The 27283-nt window shown below is 36.4% G+C and overlaps 1 protein-coding gene across 5 annotated transcripts in view; it reads right to left on the bottom strand.

The window, feature by feature from the left end:
* Window positions 1–27283, bottom strand: part of PRDM5 (PR/SET domain 5) — a 224831-nt gene that overhangs the window by 81752 nt on the left and 115796 nt on the right. For all 5 annotated transcript variants that reach the window (XR_008657098.2, XM_055274694.2, XM_055274695.2 and 2 more), the window contains 4 exons: window positions 18748–18832; window positions 17356–17513; window positions 4091–4184; window positions 213–373 (listed from right to left, as the gene is read on the bottom strand). Coding sequence is in view for 4 of the 5 variants with exons in the window: in XM_055274694.2 (XP_055130669.1) it covers window positions 213–373; window positions 4091–4184; window positions 17356–17513; window positions 18748–18832 (498 nt within the window). In the remaining variant the exon portion in view is untranslated. The remainder of the gene's footprint in view (window positions 1–212; window positions 374–4090; window positions 4185–17355; window positions 17514–18747; window positions 18833–27283) is intronic.

Below are 27283 nucleotides of genomic sequence, written 5' to 3'. Positions count from 1 at the left end.
TCTAACTCAGGTTCTCATTCACGGAAAAAAATAGGTCTATCCTGAAAGATGAAGAAAGTGAACATTGTCTGAAGAGCTGATATAAATCACGCATTTGTCATTCTGAGTAAATATTTTGATAGATTAATATATAATTATCACGTTAGTTAACATATATACCCATACTGCTTAAATATGTAATCTGTTCAAACTAACAGAAGACTTCCACTTACTTTCTTATGACTTCTAAGCACTGAAGGTGTAACAAAGGCCTTATTACATAGCTCACACCTATACTTCTTGTGTCTTTCATGAACCACCTGGACATGAACATTTAATGTATCCTTCCTCTTAAAGGTAGCATCGCAGTGATGGCACTTGAAAGTCCTCTCACCTTAGAAACAAAGAGAAACATTTAAGAAGCAATAGGAGGGTCCTATTAATTTCCTCCCATGTATGCCAGACTTAGTTGCTTTCTCCAAAATGTTGGCTTTGTAGCTCTAAGAATGTAACTTTTTATTTTTTACAACAAATTCCAGTTCCATTATTTGCTAATTCACTGTGTGACCAGGCAGAAGTCCTTTCATCTTACATTTCAGTCTTCTCAACTGGAAAATGTGGGGACTGAATTAGCAAAATTCTCAAAGTTACCATGAACATTTTTTTAAAGTATATACTTCTAAAGCAGGGGCTGGGATTTGAGGTAAATAGACTCCAGTGACACAAGGCCTCTGTCAAGCGAGGTGAGTTGCCTTTGGGCCCCTCCCAAAGTCCCCTCAAATCCCACCACTGTCCCTATAAACTCCTGTGAATAGATAATAGGCAGAACTGGATCGTAGGTAGACAGCTGAGGAGGAAAGCCTCTGAGGGCAGAGGGTGTGCATCAGAGCTCAGGTCCTCCCATTCTGGGAGAGGGAAAGGGTTACAACGCCCCTGCTTCCTCAGTACCGACTCAGGAACCTGGACTGGAGGCTCCCTGATTCAGCCCGTGGGCAGTTGTAAAAAGTCTCCAAGGCTTTGAGGGATGGGGGTCTTTCAGAGAGGAATTAAATTGGGATAGGAGGATGAAGACTAGCAGCCACCCTGGGTATTTCACTTTCTTCTCATTATCCAGCCTAGGGCTGAAGGGAAAACAACCTCAGAAACTATATATAGAAATCTTATGGTACTTTCTAACTTTCATACAATGCTATTTTTATAGTTCTTCTTAACACATAGGCCTAAGTTTTAGTGGCCATTTTAAATACAATTTCAGCAATGAATGTGTGCAATTAGAACACAATGTTTAATAACAATACAGTATAAAATGTATGTAGTATGTGACTATATAAATAAGACAGACTAGTATTTGAATATAATTTCCCTTTTTAGAAAACAATCATATTAGCATAGATTCCCATATTGTATTGATAACAAGGCAAAATTAAGAATAATTAAATTTCTGTATCTAAATAAGATATTATCTCAATTTTAGCCAAGCTCTTCTAAATTCCTTCCATCATAACTAGCACTAAATTTAGAAATGTGAAGACTATTATTTCTTCACATGAAAGGAAGGAAGAAAGGAAGGGAGGGAGGGACAAAAAGAAAGAGAAAAGGAAAAGAAAAATTACCTTCTCCTTGTCTTTCTAAATAGAATTATCCCTCTCTAACTTAAAGTCTCTTAGAGTCCTTTTGAAATTTAATGTCTGAAACAAAGTCACATCCATACAATGCATGAACTATGTGGATTCTGAGAGCTTGGTTTTTTGTGTGTTTTTGTTGCAGAGTATTATTCTTATACACTACTTTATCTTTATTCTTTTCGTTTTATTTAAACATTCTGTTTGTATAAGATGTATAATCAGTGATAGAATAAGGAAATATCAGTTGATATAAGACTGTAAACATTAATGTTAATATCAAATCTATTCAGGTACTGAAAGAGATTTTTTTAAAAAACCTCTAAGATTGCTCCTATCAAGGCATTTTCATTAAACTATCATGTGAATAAAAATGTTGGTCCCTGTACAAAATCTCATCAAGCTATAGCAAGGAAGTCCTTACCTTTCTTCTTTCATACTTTAATTGCAGATTTCTTTGTGTTAAATTTATCAGATTTTTTCCCTATCTTAGTACCTACAAGCTAGCCAGCAACTTGTCTTTTGGTTTTCAGCATATTGGGAAATAGCAATAATTTCCAAAATTATTACAAGTTATTCTTCACATTTTGAGCCAGAAAGCTGATGGAAGTTTCTAACAATAGCTTTCATATTTTAAAGTTAAATAAATGGGTTTTAATTTTCATATTTCATAAGACATAGTATTTTGTCCTCTCTATTTTAGCCATTTCTGGTTTTCCCATTCTTTTCACTAACTGATATCTAACTTTATTTCCCTTAAATAACTCATTTACTCACTCAGTTATCAAAGTTGATTTTCCTGGCCAAATGTCACGATGCATCTTCATAAAGCCTGTGATTAATGTGCTGATCAACATCATATTAAATACATACTCCACAGCACAGTCTACACATAGTCACTTTAATCCTATTTCTCAAGTGAATGAGAACCAAAAAACTGAAAGCAAAGGTGGTAGATTACTTCTGTTAAGAATTCCCTGCTGTTATTAGAAATAAAATTTCATCATTCCCAAGCAAAATTTCCCAAGCATCAAGTCAAATTTAGCCATATTTCAATAGTATGAATGAGGTTTACTTGTCCAAATCTCTATTCTAACATTCATTCATCTCATAACAGTTATTTTTCTAAATCAAACTGGTAATGAGCTACAATAGAAATTCCTGCAATTGCACAACAAATTTTATTTTTGAACACATAGTTCTTTTTAATAAGAAAAATGGTATGTTGTGCTAATAACTTCTTTAGACCTGTGAGCCGAATGCAGAATGGCCTGAGAGCATAACACTGCCTTTTTTTTTACAGGAAGCAGATTGCATTTCATCAGAATCATTACCACTCAATACTTATTTTAAGAAATCTTAGTATATTCATTATTTTGCATTTTAAACACTTGATCAGAGGAAATTTCTCCAAGATACTGCCTCTGTATAACCAACTGTCAAAATTAATTATTTTTTCTTTCCTCAGGAATATTAAAAGTTTAAGCAGCAATAGGAACTTCATGTGTATAGAGGATTTTCTACTGATTAAGCTAATTAACTTAAAAGTAAGAAGTGTAAATATTACCCATGGTACACAATTTTTCCATTAATTTTAGATATAGTATTGTAGTAAGTTTCTGGCTACTTCAGCATCTAAACAGAGAATCCACTTTAAAACTCAGCTTGGCAATAACACGTTCTTCTCAATAAAGGGATATCCTTTAGTGATATAACTGGACATTCTGTGGTGTTGTAAAAAGAGCTCTGAGTGTAGGCATTAGACTTTCATGGTGCGTATGTATGAAACTTAATCAGAAAGAAAAAGAATGTGACTGCAAAAAAAAGAAATCTGAGACAGTAGCAAGTAGGAAACGCACCTCATGGTGTGCATGTATAAAATTAATCCAAAAGAAAAAAATTGCCTCTGACAAAAGAAGAAATCTCAGGCAGTGGTTAAGTATGAAAAGCACCTATCAGGGACCTGTTTGCTACTCCTTGTGCTGTGAAATCTTGAGTATGTCATGGTGCTTTGGAGCCTCAATATTTTGTATCCCCCTCAAATTAAGGTGTCAGATTAGATGTGCACTCTGATCCTTTACAACTTGAAAAGTTTGTGAGCTCATAAAACGATGCCAGATATCTGCATATTTTAAAGAGTCTGACATGTTTTCTTAATCATTATATTTGAAAGGAAACAAAATCATGTGTCAAAACAAAACTCAAAGATGTCTTCCTGAATATGGAAACTGCTTTTATATACAAACTTTAAATAATGGGAAGAAATTATAGAAAATAAAATATCTCATAAAATAATATTACTGTGGAAAAATAAAGCAAATATAAAGCGAAAAAAGGTGAAAGGCAGAATTTTTGGTCTTTCTTATGTTTAAAGTCAGATTATATAAATACTTATAGGCACACCTCTGGGATGTCTACATTCTCAAAGGTTAAAACAACAAAGTATGAGATAATTCCTTATATTCTCAACTGCCTGAATCGTGACTTACTGTTATGTATTAGCAGGTGTCTCTGCAAAGAAAATGGGGTCCGGAACAAAGCTTTGCATTCTTCACATTGGAACGGTCTCTCCTCAGAGTGGGTCTGCAGAGGAAAGACACTGAGTCAGGAGGATCTAGAATCAACCAGTCATTACAATGAACGAGTGGAGCTTGGATTCATGATGCGAAAGAGGAAAGAAGGGAAGGTGGACAGTATCTGTTTCTTCTAGTGCCATTCTTCCACCATAAAATTGTAAAGACAAATGTGCTGCGTTTGCAAGAGGAAAAATAACTTTCGAATGCTCACAATAATTATTAACTTGACAAATAGTAAAAAAAAAAAATTATTCCTATTATCTCAAACTGCTAATCTGAATACACACTGAGATTTCTCAGGGCGTACTTTGTAGTGAAACTGTATGTACTTTCTCTGAAAACTAAGCCTCCTCTATCCCTGGCCAGGCTTTTACTCTGCTGGTACAATATTTGCAACACAGATAAAATAAATTACTAAAAGAGAAATTGTTTTCACCCTTTTCTCTCAACTTCACTGAATCAGTTCAAATAATTTTAGTCCTAGGTGCTGCTTTTCCCCTAAATTACACTAGAGCACTTATTCATGTTATAATTAACCCTAATTAACATTCATTAAATATTTAATTTGTGTCAAGTGCTATTCTAAACACTTTACATAAATCATTTCACTTAATTACAACAGTAACTGGATTAATAAAACACTATTACTGACTCCAGTTTACAAATGATAAAACTAAGGCTCAAAAAGTTGCAGTAACTTGTGAAGGTCAAACAGCATAGATTCCCCAAACAATATTAAGCGCCCAGGTACATAAGAAACAAAAATATACTGACAAACAAGGAACAATGAAATGCCAGTAACTAGATCTAAAATTCAAAAACAAAACCAAAACAAAACAGCAAACACTGCTCACTCCACCTCTTTTACATTACACATCAGTATAAACCCATTTGGCAAAAATCAGTAAATAAAATCTTATTCTACTATAGATGGCATGATAATAATTCTCATAAATGCTAAAAAGTCAAAAATTAAACTATTATCTCATATTACATAAAAAAATCATATAACTGATGGGTTTTTATAATACATGTGACAAAAACAAAAAAAGTAATTTAAAGAAAAGTCACTTTATTTATAGCCTATTAATTTATATATTTTCTTAGTTTAGCAGACATAATATTAAACATACAAGCATAACCTATTAGCATAATGTTGGTGAGAAAGACATTTTCATGTTTGGTTTTAGTTGTGAAAGATATAGAGAAAGCATGAAAGAACAGATATTTAAGATTAGTCAGGATAAATGACAGATAATCTAATGTGCTATTTAGCCAAAGAAATTAAAACGACAGCATGGAAATACATAGATTAATAAAACAGAAAAACAAGTAGGTCTCTCGCACTACATAAAATACGTGAACATTTAGTACAGGAGAAATATGGCATTTAAAATTGGTGGGAAAAGAGTAGAAAGTTTAGTAAATGGCTTTGAGGCAAACATCCAGATATTCAGGAAAAAGTAATGTTGGATCTACTACTCACCTCTTACAATAAGATAAACTGCAAATCAATTCAGGTATTTTTCTTAAAATGAGGAATAACACTTTAAGTGTACTAGAAGAAAATCTGAGTAAATTTTTAAATAACTTTTGAGTCCGGAAAGGCTTTCCAAGCAAGGTAAACCAGACATTGAAATGACAGAAATAAATAAACTTAAAGCTGCAAAGCAAAAATCTTTGATGACAAAATAAATATCTGCAACATAAAACAAAAGCGTCATGTTGCTAATATAAGAAGTTATGGCATCTTAATAAGAAAAGATGAAAATGGACAAAACGACTCCCTTCCAAATAGCACTCCTAAAATTTCATTCATCACTTTATTTTATGCCAGGTCTACGCTATGCGTTTCACGCCTCTACTAGCAAGTCCTATTTTAGATGCTGAGCCTATAGCCATGAATGAAAAGACAACATCCCTGCTATCATGAAGCTTTTACACTAGCAGAGGAGAAGGACAATAAACAAATGAAAAAGTATGTAGTATATTAGGAAGGGATAAATGTGATGGAGAAAAATAAAGCAAGAAAGAAGACAGCAAATATTTCAGAGAATGGGGTAGCAATTTTAAATAGGTGGTCAAGAAAATTCTAGCTGAGAAGGTGACCTACGAGATAAGATCTGATGGATATGAGGGAGCAAGGGTGGGTATTTGGGTGACCTAGGCAGGAAACATCACGGAAGCCAGCATGGTTGGAGCCATGTGAAAGGGGCAGAGAAGTGGGGAGATGCAGTCAGAAGAATGGGAGAAGTAGAGGAGGAGAAGCAAATCGTGTATGGCCTGGCTAGCCAGTGCAGGAATTTTATCTTTTATTCTAAGAGAGATATAACTTTCTGCAGGATTTTGAGCAGATGAGGCACACAATTCACCTGACATTTAACAGGATGCCATGATGGCTGTGTTGACAACAAAATGTAGGGGAAAACAGAAAGCAGAGAAGCAACAGCAATGCAGCAGGAGAGAGATAATTAGAGCTTATCCAGGGTGGTAGCCACAGTTGTGAAGAGAAGTAATAGCGTTCTAAATATCTTCTGAAAGTGAACAGGTTTTGAGAAAGTACCTGGATATGAAGCATGAGACACAAAAAGAAGGAGGCAAGCATGACTCCAAGATTTGTGATCTGAGCAATGCAATGATGGATTAGTCACTAACAGATATGCAGAAGAGCATCAAGAAACAAGTTTGAGTAAAACATCAGGGGTTCAATTTTGGACAAGTTCAAATAAATATTACGAGATGTCTAGCATTACAGGTACTTGAATATTTCAAGTCTGGATAATAAGGTATAAGATGGAGATGTCAGATTACATATGGTATCAATATTTAAGGCCATGAATATGATAAAAGAATGAAAAATTAAAAATAAAAATACTATCTGTGACTAATCAAACTGCCAAAGATGAAGATGATGGATACCATTCAGTGTTGACTAAAGAGTAAAAACAGGCAATCCCACATACTGTAATTGGGAATAAAAATTTTCTGCATAACAATGTGGTTCTACGTACCAAAATGACAAATGTGCACATCCCTTGACTAATCAATTCCCTTTACAGAAATACAACTGACAAATTTTTGCACAAACTACTTTTTTTAAATAAAAAGAAAATTCCTAAATGTCCATAAAAAGACATAAACCTGGTTAACTAAACTGTAGTAGATATTATAATTATATATTTGTTTTCTTAGATATGAAAAGTCATGCATATCGTTCTTTAGGTGACAAAAGCAGAATGCAAAACATAATATAAAGAATACCATTTAAGCCGCATACATATAGACACATAGAATGGAGTCTAGGAAGACATTCTACAAAACATTGAGGAGGGTTTTTATAGGAAAGACAGTGATATTTGACAGAATGTTTGCTTTCTTCTTTATACTTTGCTGCTTGGATTTTCTACAAAACAATAAGTAGAAAGCATTATCATAAAAAGGTAGAAACTATTTTGTTTTTAGAGCATCCAGGTTGGAATACAGGGTTGCTCCCATCTTCTAAAAATACTATATTCCTCCCTAATTCATTTTTTCTCTTTCCAAATTCGGGACATAACATGACTTAAGTGAACATGACTTAAGTTGCTTAATTATGAAAGAACCTGGGATAGCATAATGCCTTTTAACTATGTTTAACCAAAGCCACAACATCTAGATATTGGCCTAAAGCCAATGGCATATTTTAAGTAGTAAGATGTCTGTACATAGCCAGGTGAATAAATACTTTTGTCAAGAAGGATGCCAATGCCACCATCTGGGTTGGGATGGCAGAAAACCCATGCATTCAACCAACTGGAAGACATTGAGAAGCCACCTAATTTAAGCAAGGCACAGTAAGATGCTTGCCTGTTGCAAATAGAGAACTTCTGTCTCCAAGATATATTTTACAAGTATCAGATGAAATTAAGCTTTTTTAAAGGTGCTTCTCCTTCATTTTTTCACCTCTAAAGAATGCCAAGCTTTTCACTGATTTGTTGATCAAATGATACTTAATAACCCTACGATTTTCTGTAGAACATCCCATTTGTATGCCAAGTCACTGATGACACCAACATCTGCCAATGTAACAAATGAACTAGTCCATGAACAAGTACTATGAAATATATCTTTTTATATACCAACACTTTTGCAGATATAAAAAATACATAAAATCTGTGGCACTATTTATAACACCTACTAGAATGTCTCAAAAATGCTTCAGAAGGTTTCTGGCATAATGTACATTATTTATTAATACATTTCTAGCCACACAGATCAAATATTAATTCCATGAGAATAAAATGAAAGTGAGGACCATTTACAATTAAAGGACCATTTATAATTAAAAATTATACACTGACTATCAACAATATATATTACTCCATGGTAAAAGTATTTCTTGGTAATGGTATTTCTTCTTTGGGATATGTGCAAACCAATAAAACTACATTAAAATTAGAAGAAACAACTAAAGATAAAATAAATTTGGAGAAAATATTCTAGAGGTATGTTTGCTAGAATGATTATTTTTATAGAGTTTTATTATTGAAGACTCAGATTTCATGTCATAGCACATTACCATCCCAGTGGGCCACACAATAAAGCTAAAGCTACATAAAATACATGTCATCTGGATGTTTACAAGCTCTGTGGATTAAATTTTTACTGTCAAATTTATAACTGGCTTCTTGAAAAGTACTCCTCCTCACAAAAATAAATTGAAACTGGAGAGATATTGAAGAAGTCAGTTACTTTAAGCTCAGTAGAGAAATGAGTAGCTCACTCCACACAGAGAAGTTAAAAGCATGAAATTTAGGTGATGTCCCTACATAACTATAGTCTTGCAGAGCCAAGTCCAACCTTCCCACTGCTTCAAAGCCACAAATCCATCAGTACAAAGCCACAATGCCAGGGAGCCAACTACTGAGTCCCCACAATCCTGATTAGGGCAAAGGGAAGTTGCTAAGAGAAGAAATAACCACAGATTTTCAGATGAAGCTATGGAAGGTAGTAACATAGATTCCAAGTTAGGAAACTTTCCCCTCAACAACACTGGTAAGAGCCATAACTCATGTCTCTAATTAAGGATGCTACTCACAAACACTGCTTTGAACAAACACATGACCTCCTAGGCTGGCTGACTTGACCATTAACTGAAAAGTTAAGCCTTTTTACAACAGCTACCACTTATTACAGCTAACTTAGAGCGTGCTGAACAAGTGTATTCTCTCCTCTACAATGCAGCTCCTGAAATAGATGGAAATGACAACCGTGTGGCTTCACAGAACTATCCAGATAACATACACCTGTAGCTTCACTCATGAAGATACAGTTTTCACACTCATCACAGTTATTGTACAGGAGAATTTTCTGCATAAAAATAGGCAGCCTAATATAAATAACTCATATGTAACAACTCTCAGTAACTATACTAGCTCCTCTAATAGATAACTTGTTTTCTAGGCAGGATGGCTAAAGAAATTGGTAATTTTTTTAAATTGAGATTTATGTACCATCTATAAAGAAATACGTAAAGATTCCTAAAGTTCAAAGAGACAAACAACAAGAGAGCAATTTTAGTCCTATGAAAAAAATCACGTTCTATAAATATTAAAGACAGTTCCTGAATAGGACATAGTTTTCTACATAACATAAATCTGTAGAATTTTTACGGATACTAAAATGGTAATAGGATTCCAAATATTTGGTGAATATTGGGTCAGGCAAGATAAATAAAAAAACAGGTGGATGGACAGTTAGATTTAGCCAAGCGTGGTGGTGTGCACTACTCGGGAGGCTGAGGTGGAAGACTGCTTGAGCCTGGGAGGTGGAGGCTGCAGTGAGTGGAGATCGTGCCACTGCACTCCAGCCTGGGTGATAGAGCAAGACCATGTCAAAAAAAAAAAACGAAAAACACACACATACAATTTTAATCATCACTGATAAACTGTAATGAGAATCGCTTTTTAATTCTCAGACTGAAAATAGAAGACTAACAAAATGAAATGCTGGTGAAGAGTAAAAGGGCATTTTATATACTGTTAAGAGAAAGCAGAGCTTTTCAGAAGGCAATGGGTAGGAGCATCTAAACATAAAGTAGACTTCCTATTTGACCCAGAAATTCCACACCTGATATCTATGCACAAAAATACTCTTAGCATAGTTATAAAGTTTTATATAAAAGGATGTTCACTGCACTATTGTTCAAAATAGCAGTGGTTACAAAAAAAAAGGGCAGATTTATATGAACTAACATAAACCTCCCTGCAAATCATATGTTAAAGCAAAGAAGTAGGTTCCTGAATGATACATATGTGTCATGGTACCAGTTACTTTTAAATATACTTATCTCCCAGATGGGCAGCTGGAACTCTGTTCTTCTCCAAACTCACCTAAAAGAACTTCCTCTTACACAAAAACATTAGTGTGAAATGCAAATGTTACTAAAGATTTTACAAGAGATATGAAAGAGGTGCCTTCTATGGTAGAATACTTCCCTTGAAAACTTCCTGTCTGATCTAATACTTTGAAATCTCTTCTCAGCCTCAGGACACTGAGTGACATCTCATTCTCTCTTTTCGATTCCAATGCCCACCTTTTCCAATTCTTACCCTCAACCCCTGGCTCTGCCACCCAACCACCACCAACTCTCACTGCTATGGACTCAATGTTTGTGTCCCACCAAAATTCATATGTTGTGTCTTAACCCCCAGTGTGATGGTATTAGGAGGTGGGACCTCTAGGAAGTAATTAGGTTCTAAGGGTGGATGCTTTGTGAACTGTATTAGTGCCCTTATCAGAAGAGATAGGAGAGCTTACACTCCCTTTTTCTCCCTCATGTGAGGACACAAGAAGACAGTCATCTGCAAACCAGGAAGTGGGCCCTCACTAGATACTAGATTTGCCAGCACCTTGATCTTACATTATCCAGCCTCCAGAACTGTGAGAAATAAATATTTGTTGTTTAAACCACCCAGCCCAAGGTATTTTGTTATAGCAGCTTAAACTGAAGACACTCACCATCTCATCTCTAATCTTCTATGTGCAAACCCATTACAAACTGTGACCGAAAGTATGTCAAAGGCATTATAATAAAGATAAAAATTGTGTTTTCCTCAGTCTACAAAATATACTCCAGTTAGGATCATTGGCCTTCATATATATTGGTACATGTGGTAATAATTAACAAAAAATTGTACAAATAATGTGTACAGTTTTTACTATATTGAGGAAAGTCACTCCACTGGTGCGGGGACTGAAACCATGACAGGCAGGAGAAGGTAGCTGTTGGGAAGGTTCGCAACTCGAGTTCCAAAACTGACTACCAGACACGCATGTATGATTTTAAAGTTATTTTCATAAGATATCTACTAAAAAGGCAAGGAATATTGGAACCCCTGTTTACTGTTGGTTGAAATGTAAATTAGCATATCCATTATAGAAAACAGTATGGAAGTTTCTGAAAAAGTTAAAAATAGGACTACCATATGATCCAGCAGTCCCACTTCTGGGTACATCTTCAAAGAAAGTGAAATCAGTTTGTCAAAGAGACACCTACACTCTCATGTTCATTGCGTAAAAGCCAGGATATAAAAACAACCTAAGAGTCCATTGACAGATGAATGGATAAAGAAAATGTGGTATATAGACACAATGTAATACTATCCAGCCTTAAAAAAGAAAGAAATCCTGTCATTTTTGGCAACATTAATGAACATGGAGGACATTATGATAAGTGAAATAAGCCAGGCACAGAAAGACAAATACTGCATGATCTCACTTACATGTGGAATCTAAAAAGGCTGAACACACAGAAGCAGAGAGTAGAATGGTGGTTGCCAGGAAGTAGGAGTAGAGGTAAGGGGCAGGGGAAGGGAGGAATGGGAAGATGTTGGTCAACGGATACAAAGTTTCAGTTACACAGGATAAGTAAGTTCTAGAGATGTATACTACAGCAGGGGATTCCCAACCCTGCTACAGCAGGATTACCCAACCCCACAATATCAGCACATAGCCTGTTAGGAACCAGGCCACACAGCAGGAGGTGAGTAGTGGGCAAGTGAGTGAAGCTTCATCTGTATTTACAGCCACTCCCCATCACTCACATTACCACCTGAGCCCCACCTCCTGCCAGATCAGTGGCGGCATTAGATTCTCACAGGAGCACGAATCCTATTGTGAAATGTGCACACAAGGGATCTAGGTTGCATGCTCCTTATGAGAATCTAATGCCTGATGATCTGTCACTGTCTCTCATCATCCCTAGATGGGACCATCTAGTTCCAGGAAAACAAGCTGAGGGCTCCCACTGATTCTACATTATGGTGAGTTGTATAATTATTTCATTACATTTTACAATGTAACAATAATAGAAATAAAGTGCATAATAAATATAATGCACTTGAATCATTCTGAAACCATCCCCCACCCAACACTGGTCCTGGCATCAAGAAAGTTGGGGACCACTGTAGTATAGCATTGTGGCTACATTTAGTAATAATGTATTGTATACTTGAAGATTGCTAAGAAAGTAGATCTTCTTCATTGTATTTATTTATTTTAATTGACAAATAAAAATTGTATCTACATGGTGTATGACATAATGTTTAGTGAAATGGCTAAATCAAGCTAATTAACATATCCATTATTTCACATGCTTATCCTTTTTCTGTAGTGAGAGCACTTAAAATTAACAGAGTAGATTTTGGATATTTTAACTACAAAAAAGATAACATGTGTGAGTAATGAATACATTAATTAGGTGGTAATCATCTCACAATGTGTGTGTATATATATATAAACATTACATTGTACACCATAAACATACAAATTTCACTTGTCGTTATGCTTCAATAAAGAAAAAATATAAGTAAAAAATATTGTTTTAAATTGTACATTGCTATCTCATCATCCACTTAAGAAAAAGAACAATTAAAATAAGGCAAGCAATTTGCCATTAGCTAAATAAACTTTAGATAATGACCTGTATCTGTGGTTCCTTCTGTCAGATTCAAATCCTGCATGTCCCTCATAATGTGCGCAGCTCATTGTGAATGTGCTTCTAGCATACAAAGATAGGTGATTTTGTACAATATAGCAACACCTTAAATGAATGGGTACTACCTCTCCTGCAGCATCACTGAAGAGTAATCTGATGCAAAAGCTAAAGGAAAGAGTGGCTGTGCTCTAACTGTTGAGTGAACATCACTCAGTCTTCAAGATGACATCTTTCCAGGAAATTTTCAAGAACTTTTTTTTTTACTATGTTAAATTTACACCATATGTTTGGTTTTAGATTCTAATCCATGATATTTTTAGAGAGAAACTTGTTACTTTCTTTAAGGTCTAATAAAATTTATACCAGGCAAAGAGTGAACTGTATTGCCTTTTAAATTGCTTGACTATGACCAAATAAATAATTCTGACTCCAAAATTTAACACACACACACACAGACACACACACACACAAACACACACACAAGCACACACACAAGCACACACAAACACATGTATTATTTTATTGAATGACCCTTTATATTTTCTATTCATTTTTTTTTTTTTTTAAAGACGGAGTTTCGCTCTGTCGTTTAGGCTGGAGTGCAGTAGCACAGTCTTGGCTCACTGCAACCTCCACCTCCCGGATTCAAGTGATTCTCCTGCCTCAGCCTCCTGAGTAGCTGGGACTACAAGCATGCATCACGACACCTGGCTAATTTTTTTGTATTTTTAGTAGACATGGCATTTCGCCATGTTGGCCAGGCTGGTCTCGAACTCCGGACCTCAGTGGATCCACCCACTTCGTCCTCCCAAAGTGCTGGGATTAAAGGCATGAGCCACCACACCCAGCCTTCTATTCTATTTTTTAATGGCCAGTCATCACTCAGTAAATTGATTTCAAGACCTACACAGCAGTCATGGCCCAGAATTTGAAAAAGACTTGATGAGACATTAAGGCCCAGTGGAATTATTCCAGGAGAAGTTGTGACTAGATTTCCTCATAAGCCTCTAAAGTTTCATCTCTGGAAGGCTAAGTAAAGGGTCAGGAAAAAAGATCCTTTTTTTGAATAGACACACACCTGTCCCCTAGGAGCTTGTTTGTGACTTCATGAGGGCAAAACCCCTCCATACTCACTTCCGTCATCAAGTAAGTAGTGCCAGCTCTAGGATCCAAGATGGTTCAGTACATCTAAACATGTATCCTACAGCAGGAGGAGGGAAGCACTGTACAACTTACCCAAATTTTGCTTTGCATTATATATGACAGGGAACACAATGGAGGGTGAAGAATAATTGAACGGTTTCTGTCTCCTCTGGCTCTGAAACGCTGGTTCAATTTTGATTTAAAGAATCAAAGTATATGTGAATTGAGATAAATGAGATTTTTTAGCTAGATCCTAAAATACAACTGTAATTCAGATCAAATGATTGTCAGAAAAAATGAAGAAGAAAAGGTAACCTATTGAACCCACATAACTGGAAAGATGATGAAATAAATGAGTAACTAAATTTTCAAAATAAAAACCACCCCTTCAAAATTTCTCTATATGCTGGCCAGGCACTGTGGCTCTCGCCTGTAATCCCAGCACTTCGGGAGGCCGAAGCAGGCAGATTGCTTGAGGTCAGGAGTTCTAGACCAGCCTGGCCAATAGGGTGAAACTCTGTCTCTATTAAAAATACAAAAATTAGCCAGGCATGGTGGCACACGCCTGTAGTCCCAGCTACTTGGAAGGCTGAGACACAAGAATCACTTGAACCTGGGAGGCAGAGATTGCAGTGAGCCAAGATTGCGCCACTGCACTCCAGCCTGAGTGACAGAGTGAGACTCTATTTCAAAAAATAAAAATAAATAAAATTTCTGTATACGCTATCATACTCACAATGAAAAATAATATTCCATTTTTCAAGCAAGTCTAAATGTTAAGAAAGAACCAACCCAAAATAACTCAAATAAGTATAATAAAAATGTATACATTATATTCTCAAAAAACAAAAGAATAATTAATTAATTTAAAGTAATAACCCTTGAGCATACTAAAAGATAAAGATCACACTGACTTTTAACGTTTTTTTCTGATTTCTGTGGAATATCCTTACTTTTATGTTTCCCAAATAGCCACTAATGATTATGATGGAAGAAAAGGTTTATCTTCTGTTTTTACATGATTCTTGGAGAATATTTCAGGTATTTTCATGTAACAATGCCAAATATATGCTAGGATCATAACACAGTAAGGAATACACTTGTCTAGTGCAGAAGGATTGAATGTGCTTTCCAGTTTGGAAATTACAGGCATCATTGTTTCTATGCTTCCCAATACATCATTATTACTTTTATATGATTTATGGCTTAAAGTATGAGAGATGGTGCAAAGATCCTGTGCCAAATTCCCATATGGCATATAACATGAGCCAAACTGTGAAAAACTCATAAATGCGGATAGATCAGTTTCATCAAAGAAAGGAATAAGAGGGTTCCAGAGACTAAACAGGAACTAGCCAGATAATTTTTTACAGTCATGTAATTCCAAAGCAGCAGTAATGAATGCAGTCCTGCCCCGAATGTACAATGCTTGAGGTAAACAGTAAGGAAGAAATTAGGCAAAGACAATTTAAGACACTATAATCAACGCTGTTTATTCTTTGGTAAATCTGCCTTTTTCTTTCTATTTTTGGGCTAAAGTTGAAATTGGTATCATAATTTTTAAATGATTTCAAAAGAGATAAAATGAAGTCTTTGGAAGTATCCCATAAATATTATAATAATTATAATCCCCATAGAGTATAATAACTGAAAAATAACAAATTATTTTTAAAATATCATATACATGTTATTTAACAGCATGCTATAATAGATCAACTAAAATCAATAAGCAAGTATTTTGTATTTCACAAAAATGTTTTTACATGCATTTCTAAGATGTTGAATATCTTTGGACAAATTTCCTGAATTCAATTCAAGCATGATGTATTATCTACATGACACATTCTGAAACAAGAACTTGAGCAAAGGTAAAGTATAAGAAATGTAAACCAAAATCAACAGAAGAAACTAGGACATTATATTAATAACTTGAAGAGAAAGAGGAAGGTAGAGAGGTCACACAGAAGGAAGGCAAATATTTAGTTGTTTTAGATATGGTTAATGCAGATAAAAGGATAAAAAGCTGGAGAAGTAGGCTGAGGTCATGACGTAGAGAACTCTGAATGACAGGTGAAGGTGTACATACTATTACATATGTAGGCACTGGCAATCTACTTTTAATATTAGAGTATGAGAGTGATATACCAGAGTGATGTTTTGGGATGATTTGCCTCGTAGGATGGATTGCAGCAGGAAGTGATAAGCCTAATTAGATGAGTATTAAAGGAATCCAGAGGAGAAATAATCAGGATGTTGGAATGGTAAAGGAAGGGATGACTGTGAAAGTGATGAGATAATGTGAAGGGTAGAGTCTTTATATTTGGCTTCTAATTTTATAAAGGGACCAATACTGAATAAAGAGACTAGGATAATTACACGCTTTTGTCATTAAGAGAAAGAGGAAACTCCAAAAGAGAAGCTATCTTTGGCAAAGAGAATGAAAAAACCATTCTGGGGCATGCTGAATTCATTATGTCGAAAAGATGCCCAGTTATAAATGTGAGTCTGAAACTTGGGATTAAAGAAAATAAATCATTTGGAATTCATCAGTATGGCGTTGATAGCAGAAGTCATGGATGTAGTTGACATTTCTTAAGGAGAGAGAACACAGAAGAGGTTCACAGGCAAAGGATCCAGAATAACCTCCTGAGGGGAAAGGAAGTCAAAAATGTTCAGAGAAATTGGCAGAAGACCTAGCAGAGCAAACTACAAGGATCCCAAGGATGAAGAGAATTTCAAAAAGCTAATGTAAATAAAAACATCAAAGTTTATGGAAAGAAGGAAGAGAATAAAGACTTCGCAATTAGTAAACCCCATAAAATTAATCTAATAGCGGTGTTAAGAAAAACTAGGCAGTCTGCTTATAAGGACAGTTTCAAAAGAGAATGGAAGACAGGAAGGAGGCTGTGAGGGGTTGTGGCCCAGGTGAGTGATCTTCTCTAGTTGTTGCATTATGTACAGTAGGCCCCAGATGTACAAAAGCTTCATCAAAAGATAAAAATTGAAAATCACAGCAGCAAATTCATAAAAAATAATAATAATATTAATAAGCTTTTACCTTCTTATGATTCTTGTAAACATTTCTGTGGGCAAATCCCTTTCCACAAAGTTTGCATTTGTAAGGTTTGTCTTCGCTGTGTATTACTTTGTGAGCACCCACTTGATCAAGCCTCTTGAAAGACTTATTACAAATCTCGCAGTTATAGGGTCGTTTTTCTATTAAAAAAAATGAGTGGAGACAATCTCATATCTATATAAAGGTAAAGGATAAAAGAGAAAACACCCTTACCTTATATTACTTCTTATGGTAAGAAAACTAAAGGATGGTCAAACAACTAAAAAACATCTACCATCCACAAAATAGACACATAAATGTGTCTACTCCTAAATGAAGTATGAGCTTGTTCTCTTACTGACATATTTTGAATTTTTAAAGTAGCTTAGATATAAAGAAAAGGTTTACATTCAAGGAAGGAATCCTATTTCCAGATGAAAACCATGCTGATATGTGACAGTTTAAATCAGGGTCAGGGCCCCAAATGCAGAAAGTGACCTGACAGGGATGGAGGTAAAGAACAGAGCTGCCTCCCCCCAGGGCCACAAAGGCCTCATGGAGGCAGAGCTTCCAATGCTCAGCAGGAACCAGATATTTACATTGGTATGTAAAATCCATATTTATGCAATATCCATATAACATTGACACCTAAATAAAAAATATATAATATGTATCAAATAAAGCATACCTAAAAGATAACAGGTTTGGATCTGATTTTAATTTACTAAAATATTCATATGTATCAACAACGTGCATATTCAAAAACATTCCAACTTCAATCGCCTCAAATTAGATATCTTAAACTCTAGAGACTCCATAAAGTAAAAATTATTTTCAGAGCTGATTTTTTTAATCTGCATTAGTAAAACAGACCTATTCCTAAGACTTGCTTAAATGAAACTACTGCTTTAAAAACTTACATACTCAAAATGTATTTATAGACTTCTTACTAACATTTATTAGTAACTTAGCTAGAATGTAAAAGTATCTAGAAATGCAAGAATTACAATTTTTGAATATCTACTAAATGTCAGACACTATGCTAGCACAGTACCTAAATGATCTCATTTAATCTTCGCAGCTAATTTGAAGGGTAGGCACCAGTATCCCATTTCACAAATGAAGAATAAAGAAACTGAGGCTCAAGGAGGAGTAAGTGACAAATTACATGGTGATTCTGAAGATCTTCAATATCATTTACTCTCAGCACCTTTGCTCTGTAAATAAACTGAGGTCTAGAGAATTAAATAACTTGTTCAGAATCACATGACTAGTAAATGTCCAAAGTAGAATTCATAGCTAAGGCCCCTGATTACTACTCTTAGAGTTTATAAAAAGTGACAATGTAATTATTTTGTAATGATATCACTATAACCAAAAATGTATATAGTTTACCTGAGTGGGTGATCATATGACGTTTTAGCTGATTAGCTGAAATAAATTTCTTCATACATTCTTGACAATCAAATATCTCATGAATCTGCAAAAGGTTAAATAGACAGTTAAATCAACTGTCAAAGCCTAGTAAATTACACAGCTCTCAAGCAAAAGTGTAAATATGTGAACAGCTGCCACTGCAATACCCAAACTATATATTACAATTCAGCCCTAATTTGTTCACACTAACCTAAATACACTGAAAATTCAGTGGACATAAGTTATGTAGTAAAAAATATCATTTGAGACATAATATTCATAGTCCTTAAAAATGTAATACAGCTGTCCTATTTAGTACATATTAAATTTATACTCTGTAAAAAATTATATCTAATATATAATAACTCTTCTGTTATGCACAAATTTAGACTTGGAAATATGTAGCATGCAGTTAATAATATTCCCTTTACAGTAGCCAACAATATTTGAAACTTAAATATACATAGTAGAGAGTGCAACATTAATTACAGTAAAAGATCAGAAGTTACAGGATTCTGAAAAGCATTTAGTTCACAATAGAAGTTTCACATGAGCCAGATGCAGTGGCTCACATTTGTAATCCCAGCACTTTGGGAGGCCAAGGCAAGAGGACTGCTTGAGCCCAGGAGTTCGAGACCAGCCTGGACAACAAAGTGAGACCTCGTCCCTACAAAAAATTTAAAAAAAATAGCCAGGTGTGGTGACGTACGTCTGTGGTCCCAGCTACACAGGAGGCTGAAGCAGGACGATTGTTTGAACCTGGGAAGTCGAGGCTTCAGTGAGCTGTGTTCATACTATTGCATTTCAGCATGGGTGACAGAGTGAGACTCTATCAAAAAAAAAAAAAAAAAAAAGTCTCACATGACAGGAGGACCACAATTTTTAAAATGAGGAAATCTAGTCAAAGGATCCAAAGTAGCAGATATGCAGGATGAATAACTCTAAAGATCTAATGTATAACACGAAGATTACAATTGATAATAGCGTATTACATTCTCGGTTTTTGCTAAGTGAGTAGATTATAGTTGCTCTTGCCACAGGAGGAAAAATGGGTAACTATGTTATGGGTAACTATATTATGAAAATAATGGATGCATTAATTTATTTCACTAAAATAATCATTTTAACTATATGTGTATCTCATGACATTATGTTGTATAACTTAAGTATACAGAATAAAATGTATTTTAAAAATACAATAAGAGGGGATATAACTTTAGTAAACAATTGGCTAATATAAATATTAAAATTGAATATTAAATTAGTTATTTCCCTCCCAGACACTAACACAGAGAAACTGGATAGGTGGCATGAAAAGTAAAAGTCCAGTTTTTCAGAAACAATGTATTCAATTCTAAAAGAAATGTATTACATATCGTATTATATTAGAAATGTTGATCATCCCAATGAACAACAGCATCACACTATGTTGTTGAATATTCAAAAATGGTTGTGGTGAAGTCATGTTTTTGTTTCAACCTCATTAAAAGTCCAGCTCACAATACTAAACCCCAGAGAAGTAAAGGCCCTTGTGCAAGAAGCCAAGACAGTGTCCCTGCAGAATAACTAGGAACAACAGTGCAGAGTGAAAGATCTAGGCAAAAGTCCCTGAACTGGTACAGCACATGAGTAATGAGTGGAGGACTCGGCTGGCCCCTGATAAATGGTTCTCTTGATCTAAATGGTCATAGAAGGCCTCAAGGCAGGGAAACAGATGCAGGGGCAAGGCTGACAGATCCCAGGCCTGCAGCCCATGGCTTAATTCAATGCCCAAGCACGTGGCAGGTCGAAGGCTGCCAACCAGCCTCTGCTTCTGTCAGGTCTGACTCTTGGCGAGTCATTAAATTCAGTTATGTAAAGCAGGGAAAAAGTAGAGAAACACGGCAGAAGCCAAAATACGTCATTCCACAAGAGTCTGACTTATCTCCCCTGCTTAGATGCAATGGCATCTATGAGGGGATATCTAGAATCCAAAGAGTTCCTTTAGAAAGCATGTGGGATCTGTATGACCACCTGCACAAGTGTTTGGAATGCTAGTGCTCCATAGTACACAAAAAAACTTCCAGCCTGAGGCATGTTAAAGGCAGCCTCTTCAATCACCAAAGACTTCCACAGTGGCTTCAGTTAAACACCTATGTTTGAGGACCAATGATATGATTTGTAGTGCTTATATAAAGATAGTAAGAGCAGATTTATATTCTTAAACTCCATGTTTCTGTAATATATAACATATAATTTTATAATGACAAACAAGATACTCTAAAGAGATATCATACCTTCTGAGTCATATATAAATGAAAACGTTTGTTATCATTTTTAATGTTTAATTTCTATTGATATATAAAATTATAAAAATTATTCATCCACATATAAAATGGAAATTATTAAATGAAACATTGTTCACTTGTTTCATTTTTAAGTGAAATATTGTTCACTTCTTAATTCTCATGGCTTCAACATGAAACATTATTCAAGGTTGAATTGAACTGATATTCCCAAAATTATAAAGGGAACATCGACTATACATTAAAGCATTTTTGCATTGACTATCTCATTCATACTGAAAAATTCAAGCTAAAGCCATGTTCAAAATTCCTTAAAATGCTTAATAAAGAGAGCGGTTCCAAGATAACTGAATAGGAACAGCTCCAGTCTACAGCTCCCAGCGTGAGCGATGCAGAAGATGGGTGATTTCTGCATTTCCAACTGAGGTACTGGGTTCATCTCACTGGGGCTTGTCGGAAGGTGGGTGCAGCCCACTGAGCATGAGCCATAGCAGGGTGAGGGATCACCTCACCCGGGAAACGCAAGGGGTCAGGGAATTCCCTTTCCTAGCCAAGGGAAGCTGTGACAGATGGCACCTGGAAAATCAGGTCACTCCCACCCTAATAAGGCGTTTATCCAACGGTCTTAGCATACAGCACACCAAGAGATTATATCCCACGCCTGACTCGGAGGGACCCACGCCCATGGAGCCTTGCTCATTGCTAGCACAGCAGTCTGAGATCGATCTGCAAGGTGGCAGCGAGGCTAGGGGAGGGGTGCCTGCTATTGCTGAGGCTTAAGTAGGTACACAAAACGGCCAGGAAGCTCGAACTGGGTGGAGCCCACCACAGCTCAAGGAGGCCTGCCTGCCTCTGTAGACTCCACCTCTGGGGGCAGGGCATAGATGAACAAAAGGCAGCAGAAACCTCTGCAGACTTAAATGTCCCAGTCTGACAGCTTTGAAGTGAGTAGTGGTTCTCCGAGCACGCAGCTGGAGATCTAAGAATGGACACACTGCCTCCTGAAGTGGGTGCCTGACCCCCAAGTAGGCTAACTGGAAGGCACCCCCCAGTAGGGGCAGACTGACACCCCAGATGGCCGGGTACCCCTCTGAGATGAAACTTCCAGAGGAACGATCAGGCAGCAACATTTGCTGTTCAGCAATATTTGCTGTTCTACAGCCTCCACTGCTGATACCCAGGCAAACAGCGTCTGGAGTGGACCTCCAGCAAACTCCAACAGACCTGCAGCTGAGGGTCCTGACTGTTACAAGGAAAACTAACAGACAGAAACAACATCCACACCAAAACCCCATATGTACGTCACCATCATCAAAGACCAAAGGTAGATAAAACCACAAAGATGGGGAAAAAAACAGAGCAGAAAAACTGAAAATTCTAAAAATCGGAGCACCTCTCCCCCTCCAAAGGAACCCAGCTCCTTGCCAGCAATGGAACAAAGCTGGATGGAGAATGACTTTGACGAGTTGAGAGAAGAAGGCTTCAGATGATCAAACTTCTCCGAGCTAAAGGAAGAAGTTCAAACCCATCACAAAGAAGCTAAAAGCCTTGAAAAAAGATTAGACTAATGGCTAACTAGAATAACCAGTGTAGGGAAGTCCTTAAATGACCTGATGGAGCAGAAAACCATGGCACGAGAACTACATGACAAATGCACAAGCTTCAGTAGCCGATTTGATCAGCTGGAAGAAAGGGTATCAGTGATTGAAGATCAAATGAATGAAATGAAGTGAGAAGAGAAGTTTAGAGAAAAAAGAGTAAAAAGAAACGAACAAAGCCTCCAAGAAATATGGGACTATGTGAAAAGACCAGATCTACGTCTGATTGGTGTACCTGAAAGTGACAGGGAGAATGGGACCAAGATGGAAAACACTCTGCAGGATACTATCCAGGAGAACTTACCCAACCTAGCAAGGCAGGCCAACATTCAAATTCAGGAAATACAGACACACCACAAAGATACTCCTCAAGAAGAGCAACTCCAAGACAAATAATTGTAAGACTCACCAAAGTTGAAATGAAGGAAAAAATGTTAAGGGCAGCCAGAGAGAAAGGTCGGGTTACCCACAAAGGAAAGCCCACCAGACTAACAGCGGATCTCTCGGCAGAAACTCTACAAGCCAGAAGAGAGTGGGGGCCAATATTCAACATTCTTTTTTTATTTTATTTTATTTTTTTTATTTTTTATTTTTTATTTTTTTATTATTATACTTTAGGTTTTAGGTTACATGTGCACAATGTGCAGGTTTGTTACATATGTATCCATGTGCCATGTTGTTTTGCTGCACCCATTGACTCATCATTTAGCATTAGGTATATCTCCTAATGCTGTCCCTCCCCCCTCCCCCCCACCCCACAACAGTCCCTGGAGTGTGATGTTTCCCTTCCTGTGTCCATGAGTTCTCATTGTTCAGTTCCCACCTGTGAGTGAGAACATGTGGTGTTTGGTTTTTTGTCCTTGCGATAGTTTACTGAGAATGATGGTCTCCAGATTCATCCATGTCCCTACAAAGGACATGAACTCATCATTTTTATGGCTGCATAGTATTCCATGGTGTATATGTGCCACATTTTCTTAATCCAGTCTATCGTTGTTGGACATTTGGGTTGGTTCCAACTCTTTGCTATTGTGAATAGTGCCGCAATAAACATACGTGTGCATGTGTCTTTATAGCAGCATGATTTATAGTCCTTTGGGTATATACCCAGAACATTCCATGCTCATGGGTTGGAAGAATCAATATCGTGAAAATGGCCATACTGCCCAAAGTAATTTCTAGATTCAATGCCATCCCCATCAAGCTACCAATGACTTTCTTCACAGAATTGGAAAAAACTACTTTAAAGTTCATATGGAACCAAAAAAGAGCCCACATCGCCAAGTCAATCCTGAGCCAAAAGAACAAAGCTGAAGGCATCATGCTACCTGACTTCAAACTATACTACAAGGCTACAGTAATCAACATTCTTAAAGAAAAGAATTTTCAACCCAGAATTTCATATCCAGCCAAACTAAGCTTCATAAGTGAAGGAGAAATAAAATCCTTTACAGACAAGCAAAGGCTGAGATTTTGTCACCACCATGCCTGCCCTACAAGAGCTCCTGAAGGAAGCACTGAACATGGAAAGGAACAACCGGTACCAGCCACTGCAAAAACATGCGAAATTGTAAAGACCATTGATGCTAGGAAGAAACTGCATCAACTAACGAGCAAAATAACCAGCTAACATCATAATGACAGGATCAAATTCACACATAACAATATTAACCTTAAATGTAAATGGGCTAAATGCTCCAATTAAAAGACACAGACTGGCAAATTGGATAAAGAGTCAACACCCATCAGTGTGCCGTATTCAGGAGACCCATCTCACGTGCAGAGTCAAACATAGGCTCAAAATAAAGGGATGGAGGAAGATCTACCAAGCAAATGGAAAACAAAAAAAGGCAGGGGTTGCAATCCTAGTCTCTGATAAAACAGACTTTAAACCAACAAAGATCAAAAGAGAAAAAGAAAGCCATTACATAACAATAACGGGATCAATTCAACGAGAAGATCTGACTATCCTAAATATATATGCACCCAATACAGGAGCACCCAGTTTCATAAAGCAAGTCCTTAGAGACCTACAAAGAGATTTAGACTCCCATACAATAATAATGGGAGACGTTAACACCCCACTGGCAACATTAGACAGATCAACGAGACAGAAAGTTAAAAAGGATATCCAGGAATTGAACTCACCTCTGCACCAAGTGGACCTAATAGACATCTACAGAACTCTCCACCACAAATCAACAGAATACACATTCTTCTCAGCACCACATTGCACTTATTCCAAAATTGACCACACAGTCAGAAGTAAAGCACTCCTCAGCAAATGTAAAAGAATAGAAATTGTAACAAACTGTCTCGCAGATCACAGTGCAATCAAACTAGAACTCAGGATTAAGAAACTCACTCAAAACTGCTCAACTACATGGAAACTGAACAACCTGCTCCTGAATGACTACTGGGTACATAACGAAATGAAGGCAGAAATAAAGATGTTCTTTGAAACCAACGAGAACAAAGACACAACATACCAGAATCTCTGGGACACATTTAAAGCAGTGTGTAGAGGGAAATTTATAGCACTAAATGCCCACAAGAGAAAGCAGGAAAGATCTAAAATTGACAACCTAACATCACAATTAAAAGAACTAGAGAAGCAAGAACAAACACATTCAAAAGCTAGCAGAAGGCAAGAAATAACTAAAATCAGAGCAGAACTGAAGGAAACAGAGACACAAAAAAACCTTCAAAAAATCAATGAATCCAGGAACTGGTTTTTTGAGAAGATCAACAAAGCTGATAGACCGCTAGCAAGACTAATAAAGAAGAAAAGAGAGAAGAATCAAATAGATGCAATAAAAGATGATAAAGGGGATATCACCACTGATCCCACAGAAATACAAACTACCATCAGAGAATACTACAAACATCTCTACACAAATAAACTAGAAAATCTAGAAGAAATGGATAAATTCCTCGACACATACACCATCTCAAGACTAAACCAGGACAAAGGTGAATCCCTGAATAGACCAATAACAGGCTCTGAAATTGAGGCAATAATTAATAGCCTACCAACCAAAAAAAGTCCAGGACCAGATGGATTCACAGCCAAATTCTACCAGAGGTACAAGTAGGAGCTGGTACCATTCCTTCTGAAACTATTCCAATCAATAGAAAAAGAGGGAATCCTCCCTCATTTTGTGAGGCCAGCATCATCCTGATACCAAAGCCTGGCAGAGACACAACGAAAAAAGAGAATTTTAGACCAATATCCTTGATGAACATTGATGCAAAAATCCTCGATAAAATACTGGCAAATCGAATCCAGCAGCACATCAAAAAGCTTATCCACCATGATCAAGTGGGCTTCATCCCTGGGATGCAAGGCTGGTTCAACATACACAAATCAAAAAACATAATCCAGTATATAAACAGAATCAAAGACAAAAACCACATGATTATCTCAATAGACACAGAAAAGGCCTTTGACAAAATTCAATAGCCCTTCATGCTAAAAACTCTCAAAAAATTAGGTATTGATGGGACGTATCTCAAAATAATAAGAGCTATTTATAACAAACACACAGCCAATATCATACTGAGTGGGTAAAAACTGGAAGCATTCCCTTTGAAAACTGGCATAAGACAGGGATGTTCTCTCTCACCTCTTCTATTCAACACAGTGTTGGAAGTTCTGGCCAGGGCAATAAGGCAGGAGAAAAAAATAAAGGGTATTCAATTAGAAAAAGAGGAAGTCAAATTGTCCCTGTTTGCAGATGACATGATTGTATATCTAGAAAACCCCATTGTCTCAGCCCAAAATCTCCTTAAGCTGATTAGCAACTTCAGCAGTCTCAGGATACAAAATCAATGTGCAAAAATCACAAACATTCTTATACACCAATAACAGACAAACAGAGAGCCAAATCATGAGTGAACTCCCATTCACAATTGCTTCAAAGAGAATAAAATACCTATGAATCCAACTTACAAGGGATGTGAAGGACCTCTTCAAGGAGAACTACAAACCACTGCTCAATGAAATAAAAGAGGACACAAACAAATGGAAGAACATTCCATGCTCATGGATAGGAAGAATCAATATTGTGAAAATGGCCATACTGCCCAAGGTAATTTCTAGATTCAATGCCATCCCCATCAAGCTACTAATGACTTTCTTCACAGAATTGGAAAAAACTACTTGAAAGTTCATATGGAACCAAAAAAGAGCCTGCATTGCCAAGACAATGCTAAGCAAAAAGAACAAAGCTGGAGGCATCACGCTACCTGACTTCAAACTATACTACAAGGCTACAGTAACCAAAACAGCACGGTACTGGTATAAAAACAGATCTATAGACCAATGGAACAGAACAGAGACCTCAGAAATAATACCGCACATCTACAACCATCTGATCTTTGACAAACCTGACAAAAACAAGAAATGGGGAAAGGATTCCCTATTTAATAAATGGTGCTGGGGAAACTGGCTAGCCATACGTAGAAAGCTGAAACTGGATCCCTTCCTTACACCTTATACAAAAATTAATTCAAGATGGATTAAAGACTTAAATCTTAGACCTAAAACCATAAAAACCCTAGAAGAAAACCTAGACAATACCATTCAGGTCATAGGCATGGGCATGGACTTCATGTCTAAACACCAAAAGC

The sequence above is a fragment of the Symphalangus syndactylus genome, chromosome 4, assembly GCF_028878055.3.
Source record: "Symphalangus syndactylus isolate Jambi chromosome 4, NHGRI_mSymSyn1-v2.1_pri, whole genome shotgun sequence".
In the NCBI taxonomy this organism is placed as follows: Eukaryota; Metazoa; Chordata; class Mammalia; order Primates; family Hylobatidae; genus Symphalangus; species Symphalangus syndactylus.
Note: the sequence above shows the minus strand (reverse complement) of the source record. Positions and strands in the feature narration are given on the sequence as shown.